The 10707-nt window shown below is 41.4% G+C and overlaps 1 protein-coding gene across 1 annotated transcript; it reads left to right on the plus strand.

The window, feature by feature from the left end:
- Nucleotides 1–9132: 9132 nt before the first annotated feature.
- Nucleotides 9133–9492, plus strand: LOC120009819. The gene has a single exon (XM_038860532.1). It carries the CDS (start codon nucleotides 9133–9135, stop codon nucleotides 9490–9492), a length of 360 nt encoding a protein of 119 aa, XP_038716460.1.
- Nucleotides 9493–10707: the final 1215 nt, after the last annotated feature.

Below are 10707 nucleotides of genomic sequence, written 5' to 3' on the forward strand. Positions count from 1 at the left end.
GTAAAACCCTAAAAGGTGCCACCTTTTCCTTTTTAAGATTTTATTTTTAAATTCTCTTATTTTTAGATATTTTCTAGGGTTTAGTTGCATTGGGCTTGGGTTTCAATTTTTATGGGCTTATGGTCCGAGAAACGGGCTTTTGAATATTTGTAGGTTTGTGGGCCCGAGAAACGGGCTCTTGAAATTTTGATTTTTGATTTTTGATTCTTGTATTCTTGTATATTTTTTATTTTTTTAATCATTTTTACTTTTATTAATTATTCTTCAACCGGACAAAAATCGGTTACTACACATGTGATGCCTTTTGGCTCTACTTCTTTAACTCCACTTGTTGTCGTTCCTATCGTTGGTAGCATAGTCGTTCCCTTGAGAACAACATTGAATGAGCAGAGGGATATGAACGAGGCAAGCCAGAGGCCTTGTTAGGTGACACCTCTTGTAGATCCTTGAAGTATTTTCAACCACAAAAGTAGCAACACCAACCTTACCTCTAGGCAGAGATTGGGGGGGCAGGGTTCGTTTGGCTATCAGCGGCATTACCGCCAGCAGCAGATGATTCAGTGACAACCTTAGCAGACGGTGAACAGGGATCAGGTCATGAACGTAGGCCTTTCAATGAGACAGTAGACCGTATTCTACTTCCCAGAGGATTTTAACCTCTTGATTTTTCTTTGTTCTCAAACAAAGACGCCCAGTCAACTGTGGAGCATATAGCTCGCTTTAGTATTCAGTGTGGTGAAGTTGGCTCGGAGGATGACTACAAGCTCAAATTGTTCTGGAACTGTCTCATAGGTATAGCCTTCTCTTGGTGTATCAAGTTACCCGCTAACTCTATTGATACATGGACAGAAATGGAGGAGGCTTTCCATAAGCAATTCTACAAAGAAGAACTAGAAGTCATGATGGCGGATTTGTCAAGAATCACTCAATTTCCAGGAGAGCCAATTGAGTCGTTTCTTACCAAATTCAAGGAAGCCAGACTTTGATACAACATTGAGATTCTAGAAGGAGAAGTAGTGGCATTGGCAGTAAAAGGGATGCTCGTTCAATTTAGGAAAAGTTCGACTACTTAGACTTCCAAGACTTTTCTCACATACCTGTCATATCGGTCTGCTACAAAAGAGTCCTAATGGAAGAACAAGACATGGCCAATTCATCCAAAGGAACCTGCTAGAGGGACTCAAACTACATGGTGGCCAATGTCAATGATGATCTTAACTAGGAGGTGGCCGTAGTAGAAATTCTGAGCAAGAAGTCTTACATTTGCAAAGATATTGTTAAGTCATAATCTCCTAAGCAACCAACTGCATGATCGTCCAAGTCATCCAAATTCTATGCCTATGACATATCCAAAATAGAGAAGATCTTTGACTATCTCCTGGCAGACAAGATGATCAAGCTACCTCATTAGCATAGAATTTCTCCTTCTGAAGAAATCCAGAAGAAAACCTACCAATTCTTGGAGCCACTTTACCAATGATTGTGTAGCTTTCAAGAATTAACTTCAAGCAAAAAATAGAGAGAGGAGACTTTATTGTTCTCGAACCAACAATGGAAGTGGATTTTGAACCATTTTTACCGGAGATGGGAGCTCTCATGGTTTCAATCAACATTGGCCACATGCCTAGATCAACCCCAAGACATAAGGTGAACCTGGAAGATGTTCAAAAGAGAAGACCTCCTAGCAGACACCAAAGACTTCCTGTCGAGACACCAAATCCTAAGGAGTTCTGGTCCAATAAGAAGTTTTCACAAAGGCGACAACCAATGAGACCCTTTGGAAGACTGAAGTTTTGCCCAAAATACGGACACCAACTCTAGGGAAGGGACTGAAGGCTCATTTCCAGAAGTCAGAAGCTTTAAGCTCTACTCCAGGCTTGAGGGCAAGTTCAATGTAGGAAGGGTAAATTCAGAAGGTTCTAACCAATTTCAACAGGGTAACAGTGGAAAAGGGATCCAGGGAGCTAGAAGGTTCGGTGATAGGCCAGTCCAATATTGTTCATCTCAACCCAAGTCCAGGATGGTCAAACCTCCGACTTCTCCTATCAATGTTTGGGTAAAGGTCTAGCATCCAAAGGATAAACCCACACTCACCAGGTCTCAGAAAAGAAGGTTGCAAAAGACATGATAGAATGAGAGGAATGCTGCCAAGCGTCCTTAACAGCTGTTTGAAGAGTCTACCCTGTTTCCATCTAGGTAGTCTATTGAGGAAGGCATTTAGTTTGTTGCTGGTGACTTTCTATCTTTAGCCTTGAGAGAAATCGACTAACATTCACTTTTTAGGCAAGCGACAAAATATCCTACAGAAGAAGTGCATGTTCATGGGAGGATGTCATACCAACAAGAAACTCAGAAGACAGACACTCTTGACTTAAAGAAGATAACATTCCTGATGCGTCAGCCTATTATATAGCAGGAACAGGGCTCGGGGGCAAGAATGGAAACTGTTCTACAGACCCAAGGTATTCCAAAGACCTCTCCTATAATATGACTTATATTCAAGAGGAAGCTTCTGCAAATTCAGAAGATAAGGCAGCATCATGCGTTATGTTTGGAAAGCCAACATTTAACATAATTTAGCACCTGCGGCTCATCTATCTTTTAGGACATGTTGAAGGAATGTTGGTCAATAGACTCTTGGTGGATAATGGATCAATAGCAAATCTTATGCCTCGGTCTACCATACATAAAATTGATAGGAAAGAGTCTGAATTTGTTTCCACTAATGCAACTATATTGGACTTTGTAAGAGGTATATCTACAGCTCATGATATTCTGGCTATAAACCTCACTATTGGAAACAAGACCATGACCACTCCGTTCATTGTGAATAATTCACATTCTTTGTACAACTTCCTATTGGAAAGAGATTGGATACACTCATGCATGACAGTTCCATCCTCTTTACACCAATGTGTGGTGTTCTAGAACGAGTATGACATATAAGCAATAAGGGAGGACAAGAATTCATTTTTGGTGTTAGCAAACTGTGCAGAAGCCAGGCGTTATGATGAAGACATTGGCAACCTTAGAGTTATAAGCCTGGACAAGTAAGGCAGATCCAAATCACTTACCTTCAGCGAGGATTCATCTTTGGAAGAGGTAAAATCTATCTACACTCAAGTTTTTGGCCTTTTAATGACTAGAATTTGCATGCCGATCATCCTTATCATCTAAGAGATCAATGATGTTGAGACCACCGATAGAAGTTGAATAGGCTCAAGCTTTGAAGGTCACCATGTAGAAAATGATCTCCTACTTTGCATAAAAACGTTTTGAGAGTTTGTTTCAGATTGACTCCCTAGTGAATGCAATAGAATTGGTCTTCGAAAAGGACCAACTAAAAGATCATGCTATCTAGATAGAAGAACTTGAAGCAGCTCCAGCAAAGCTAGATGACATGAAACCTGATGTTCAAGATCCCCTAGACGAAATCAATTCATGAATAGAAGAGTTTCCACGACCGTTGTTCATTAGTCAACTTCTACCTCCAGACATCAGAGAATAGATGATTCAATTACTTGAAGAATTTCAAGACTGTTTTGCATGAGAATAAAGGAGATGTCTGGCCTCTCCAGGGAGTTGGTGGAGCATTGATTACCTATCAAGAAAGGCTACAAACCGCGTAAGCAACCTCATAGAAGAATGTCAAATGAAATGACATTGGTGGTAAAAAATGAGTTTGAGAGGCTTCTCAAGGTTGGTTTCATCAGAACTGCAAGGTACGTGGAATTGTTATCTAACATCATTCCTGTAGTAAAAAAATGGAAAGATCAGAGTCTACATCGACTTCTGAAATCTAAATATTGCTATACCAAAGGACGAGTACCCTATGCCTATGGCAGATATGCTGGTGGACTGAGCAGCAAAGCACCAAGTTCTATCCTTCATGGATGGACACTCAGGCTATAACCATATTTTGATTGTAGTAGAAGACACACCCAAATCAGCGTTCAGATGCCCAGGTGCTCTAGGGGCGTTTGAATGGGTGGTGATGCCATTCGACATGAAGAATGTAGGAGTTACATATGAAAGAGCCATGAATTCTATTTTTCATGACATGATTGGCCGATTCTTGGAAATCTACATCGATGATGTCGTGGTAAAGTCTCATTCTCACAGGGAGCATATTGCATATCTTAGGCAAGCATTGGCTAGAATGTAGAAATATGGACTGAAGATGAATCCCTTGAAGTGTGTCTATGGAGTTTCAGCAAAGAGCTTCTTAGGGTTTTTGGTTCATCAAAGAGGCATCAAGGTTGACAAGAATAAAGCCAAAGTCGTTCTTGAAGCATAACCTCTTAGCAACAAGAAGGAACTTCAAAGATTCCTGGAGCAAATTAACTTCCTCAGAAGATTCATCTCTAATCTTGCTAAGAAAGTCCAGGTATTCTCTAAGCTCCTAAAATTGAAACAGGAAGAAGGATTCATCTAGGAGGAGAGACATCAACAAGCATTCAAGAAGATCAAGGAGTATCTAGCAAGACCTCCTCTCCTTACTCCTCCTCTGCTCAATAAGGCGTTGAAGCTTTATATCTCAACAATAGAAGGCTCTATTAGTTGTTTCCTAGCTCAAGACAACGAGAATTGCAAAGAGTAGGCAATCTACTACCTCAGTAGACTTTTATCTCCTACAGAATAGAGATACTTTCCTATTGAGAAATTTTGCTTGAGATTGTTCTTTCCTGCCACCAAGCTCAGACACTTCATACCAGTCACAGTTTTGTTGCTATGCAAGACTGATCTTATCAAATACCTAATGTCCAGGCCGATTATCAAAGGAAGAATTGGCAAATGATCCATCGCCTTGATAGAGTTTTCTTTCCAATGTGTACCTCAAAAGGCAGTGAAGTGACAGATGCTCTTTTTTATTGATCATCCTTATCTAGACATTGAAGAAATAGAGTCTCCAAAGTTAAGGACATGCTTGATATCCTATACTCCCTGGACGCTCATTTGTGTTAGGATGTGGTATTGTTATCATTTGTCCTAAAGGTCAAAAAACTCTTCTGTCTTTTTAGTTTGATTTTGATTGTACTAACAACCAGGTGGAGTACGTAGTACTCATCATTGGACTGGAGATCATCAGAGAACTAGGAGCTTGAAACATCCATATCTTTGGAGATTCACAATTGGTGATCAACCACTTGGGAGGCACCTAAAAATGTCAGTCTAGACCTTGCACCTTACTACATGGCGGCCAAGCAGCTTCTAAAAGACTTTAACGATGCAATTGTATCTCATGTTCCAAGGAGATTCAATGCAGAAGTAGACGAGCTTGCATATGTGACCACATGAGTCAAGATTCCTCAAGGAGCCTATGACAGAACCATCATAATACACAAGAAATTTTTGCCTTCTGTCAAAAGGAGGGCACTTGCTTTTCTGGAAGCATTTCACGTGGATATTTCAAAGTCAAATTGGAGACATCCTCTGATTCAATTCTTGACGTATCCAAACTTGAAGTAGATCAAAAGACCAAAAGGAGAGTAGTCAACTATGTGTTGATGGATGGAGAACTTCACAAAAAAATCCCAGAATATGATTTACTCCCGAGGTGTATGAGTTAAGAGAAATCTATGAAGATTATGGCTTATCAGAAGGTATGGATACTATTGGCCTTCTATCCTGGCAGATTGTATTTATTACTCCAAGGGATGCCAGCCTTGTCAGATACATAGGCAGATTCAACATGTACCAGCTACTACCATACAAGCAATTGTGAAACCATGGCCATTCAGGGGATGGGCTATGGATCTCATTAGGAAGATCTTCCCACCTTCTAATAAAAGGCACATTTCATCATAGTAGCCACAGATTTCTTCACAAAATGGGTGGAGGCCTTTCCACTCAAATTTGTAACTCAACAAGACGTGATAAAGGTCTTCCCTAGGACATTATGACAGACCGAGGCATAGTCTTCTTTGGAGATTAGGTACAAGATTTTGCCTTGAAATATGGTTTTGAAATTTCACATTCTACACCATATTATTCTGAAGACAATGGCCAACTAGAGTCTACTAACAAAGTTTTGAAGAACATTATTGAGAGAATGGTGGAGAATAGGCCAAGGGCTTGGCATAAAGCACTTTTGATAACCACCTACAGGTATTGAAGAGATATGAGCATGAAATGACTACTGTGAATCTGCAGTTTAGTGATACCCCATTTTGGGTCCAAATATGGGGGCTTCCATTAATTTGTCATTCACCTGGAGTTGCGGAAGCCATTGGAAACTCTATGGGTAGATTTCTAAAAACAGATGACAGGAAGAATGCAGAGATAGACAAGCGATTCTTATGAGTGAAGGTTATGATTGATCTAACGGTGTCACTGAGGCGAGGTTGCTGGATTAAGGTGCCTACAGACGGACGGACCTAGGTGGATATTAAGTACGATAGGTTGTACGACTTCTGCTTCTATTGTGGGATAATCGAACATGATGACAAACGCTATGAGAAATGTTTTACGGATACTCAAAATAACAAACTGTCGAGGCAAAAGTATTGAGCTTGGATGTGTGCGATAGGATCAAACAGAAGAATGGGGATGAAAAAACAAACTTCTAGCAGTGGAAATGGTGGCGGCTCGGCATCCACGGAGCCAAGCTCTTCACAAGCAGCTTTGAGAAACCCTAATTTGGGTCCTATGAGCTCAAGTGATGGGCCAGCTGGGCTTAGTTTGAATGTGGGCTAGAGTGCCAGTCTCTTGCAAGTGGGCCAGAATAAAATTCAAGAACCAATGCCAGGTATTATTGAGAGCCCAGAAGACACCTCAGGGCCACAACCCATGAATATTGTCTTTCAAAGTGTTGAGGAAAATCCGTCAAGAAGCCATAAGCAACACCCGTTGAAGAAGAATACTTAGCGTCTCCAAAGACCGAAAGCAAAAGCTCACAACAAACGCAAACTTCTCCCCAACTCTTCTGATGATTCTATCCGAAGAGGGAACAAGCATCCTTTTCAGCATGAAGAGGCTATTGAAGAACAATAGATTTCAAACAAAAGGCAGCATCTTACTAATGACTCTCCCCGGAATTAACATCAGTATTGGCGGCATCTGAGGATGCTCAGCGCTGCCGGGAGTAATGAAAATCTTAATGTGGAACTGCCGTGGGCTTGGGACCCCATGGAAAGTTTAGGCTCTCCGTAGGTTAATACGGACCCAAGATCCCAAAGTTATTTTTATTTCTGAATCCAAACTCTCCCTTCATGCTTCTTCTTCTCTTCGTGTTCAGCTACAATGGTAATCTTGTTTTTGTGTTCCCAACATTGGTGTGAGTGGTGGTTTACTAGTGCTTTGGAACTCTGATGTTGATGTTGTGATTAAGTCTTTCTCTTCCAATCATGTGGATGTGATATTGGGGGAAAGGGACATTCAGTGGCGCTTTACTGGCTTTTACGGCCAACCAAATGCCGCAAGAAGGGATGAAATATGGAACCTTCCCTACTCTACAACAAACATGCCCTGGGTGTGTGTGGGGGATTTTAATGAAGTTGTTTAGTTATATGAGATTACAGGTTCTACTCACAGGCCGGATAGAAGAATGCAAAACTTTAGAGATGCTCTCAACCGGTTGCGGCTTAAATGATTTGGGTTTCTTGGGTTATAAGTTCATGTGGACAAATAGAAGGTGAGATTCAAATTTTATTGTAGAATGTCTGGACAGGGTGGTGGCAAATGATGCTTGGAGAGATATGTTCCTGGGCTTCAACATCCAGCATCTAGCGAACTCAGTTTCTGATCTTTGTCCCATTGTGTTGAATATCGACGGCCAACCAGACTCTGCTCCTACCAGCACTACTCGCCGAAAAAATCGCTTCCACTTTGAAGAACACTAGTCACGTACACAGTTATTTTCCACAACAATAGGACAAATTTGGAATAATAGTGTTATGGGAAGTGGCCTTCTAGACATTCATCAGGGTTTAAGAAACTACTCCTCTGCTCTGGCCAGCATGAACCCTGACCCTATTAAAGCCCTGGATTTCGAGTTAAAGATGCGGGAAAAAAGATTACGCTACCTTCGGCAAAAACAAGGGTATGGGCAAGGTAACCAGGAACAACTGGATTTCGAAATGTAGATAAATGAACTCCTTTATCAAAAGGAAATTGCTTGGCGACAACGATCAAGAAAAAATTGGCTCAAGCATGCTGATCAAATACACGGTATTTTCATCAAAAAGCGAGTCAGCGGCGAAGAAGAAATACTATAACTAGGCTATGAAAAGTATATGGCAACTGGACATCTGATAAGGGGGAAATAGAGCAAGTTTTTACTGATTATTTTAGATACGTTTATACTAGCTCAAGCTCCAGCACAAGCGACTATATTTTTGAAAGCTTTAACCCTCGAGTTACTGCCAGTATGAATGAGGATTTAGATAGAAGATTTACAGCCTTAGAGGTTCGCCAAGCTTTGTTCCAGATGAACACAACAAAGGCCCCAGGATACGATGGTTTCCCAGGTATTTTCTTTCAAAAATATTGGAATCTGGTGGGACCAAAGGTCACAAGTGTAGTCTTGGACTTTCTGAATGAAGGAGTTTTTAGCAACTCTGTGAATCACACTCTCATAGCCCTAATTCCCAAAGTCAAAAGCCCAGAAACTCCAGCTCAGTTTATACCTATAAGCTTGTGTACTGTGATATACAAGATTATAGCTAAGTGTATGTGCAACAGACTGAAGGGTATTATGTCGAAGATAATTTCAGACCAACAAAGTGCTTTTATTCCTGGACGACTCATCTCTGATAACCTGATAGCAGCTGTTGTAGCTTTCCACTATCTGAAAACTCTTTACCAAGGGCAACAGGGTTACATGGCCTTGAAACTCGTTCTTAGCAAAGCTTATGACAGAGTGGAGTGGACCTTTCTTTCATCCATGATGCAAAACTTCGGGTTCAATGCAACTTGGATATCAAAAATCATGGCATGTGTGACTTTAGTGTCTTACTATGTTATAATTAATCGGGAGGTGAAAGGAACAATCAGGCCAACGAGAGGTCTAAGACAGGGAGACCCCTTTCACCCTTTCTATTTTTACTTTGTGCTGATGGTTTCTCTTTCTTGATGCAACAAGCTATAGTTGCAGGTTCCCTTCATGGCATTCGAATAAGTTGAGGAGCCCCGATGATCTCCCACCTCCTCCTTGCGGATGATTGCTTATTATTTTACAGAGGGAACACGGAGGAGGCTATTAACATTATGGAGACCCTTAAACTTTTTAGCGACAGCTCTGGCCAGTGCCTTAATCAAGAAAATGTGCTAGTTGTGCTGGGCATGAACCGGTTTACTGAAAATTCATCTTATCTCGGTATGTTGGTTCTCGCATCAAAGAATCGTAGACAAGTGTTTAGCTTCCTCAAGGAATGCATGTGGTCAAAAATTAAAGGTTGGAAGGAGAAGACCTTATCCCAAACAGGGAGGGGTGTTCTGGTAAAATCAGTACTACAGGCGATCCCTACTTACACGATGACTTCAACCAGTTAGCTAGAGGGTTTTGGTGGGGTACAAATGGAAATGGTGCACGGCCAAATTGTTAGGTTAGCTGGAAAAATATGTGTACTCCCAGAACTAGTGGCGGAATGGTGTTTCGTGATTTTCGAGCTTTTAATGAGGCCCTTCTAGCCAAACAAGGATGGAGAATCCTCACAAATGACTCGTCTTTCTGCTCTCGAATTCTTAGAGCCCGTTATTTTCCAAGAACCTCATTTCTGGAAGCAACTAGGGGCTCTAATCCCTCGTTTGTTTGGTCTAGTATCTTATCGGCTATAGATACTCTGAATAAGGGGATTCGGTGTAGGGTGGGAAATGGAGATTCTCTTCGAATTGGGAGAGACCCATGGCTGCGCTCTGAATCGGGGTACTTTGGCGTAGAAATTGCACAAGAAGTGGCGGAACTCCCTGTTTCCTCTCTGATTGATCATGATGGAGGAGGATGGTGCACTGACCTTGTGAATGAAATTCTCCCCCCAGAGGTAGTGTCCAATATCACCACTGTTCCTTTACATAATAAACTGGCCAGGGATACTTTCTACTGGACGTACAATTCCTCGGGTCTCTTCTTTGTTCGTTTGGTGTACAAGATTGTGTGCGCTTCTGATGAATCTATGGAGGCTATTATCCCTCAGCTGCAAACAGATGTCTGGCAAAAATTGTGGAAAATCAAGTGTCCCAGTAGAATTAAAATTTTTGCATGGAGATTGCTTCATAATAGTCTGCCCATAAGAGAGAAACTTATCCATCGTGGCCTCCCTATTGATCCTCAATGCTTGTTTTGTGGTAGAGAAATGGAAACTCGCTCCCACCTTTTTATCACTTGCCCATGGACTTGTTTCATTTGGGAAAATCATTGTCAACGAAGGAGGGTCCTTCACCAAACAACAAATTTTTTTCAGCACACCTTTCCTTCTCTATCTGTGGATAACATGGGGAAATTCCTAATGGTAGCCTACCACATTTGGATGGCCAGGAATGGCATATTACACGGCTCGTGGGTTCTATCGCAACAAGATGTTATGTATTCTGTCGAAAACCTGCAAGAGTCCTACAACGCTGCCTTTGTGGAGGAAATTGTACCACTTTTTGCGAATACAATCTGGTCTGCGCCAGCTGAAGGGGTGTTTAAAATTAACGTTGATGCTTCTTGGATTGATGGGGGGCTCCCCGCTGGTGTAGGAGCGATAATCCAGGACAATTTTGGAA

This window comes from Tripterygium wilfordii, chromosome 2 (assembly GCF_013401445.1).
Source record: "Tripterygium wilfordii isolate XIE 37 chromosome 2, ASM1340144v1, whole genome shotgun sequence".
Taxonomy (NCBI): Eukaryota; Viridiplantae; Streptophyta; class Magnoliopsida; order Celastrales; family Celastraceae; genus Tripterygium; species Tripterygium wilfordii.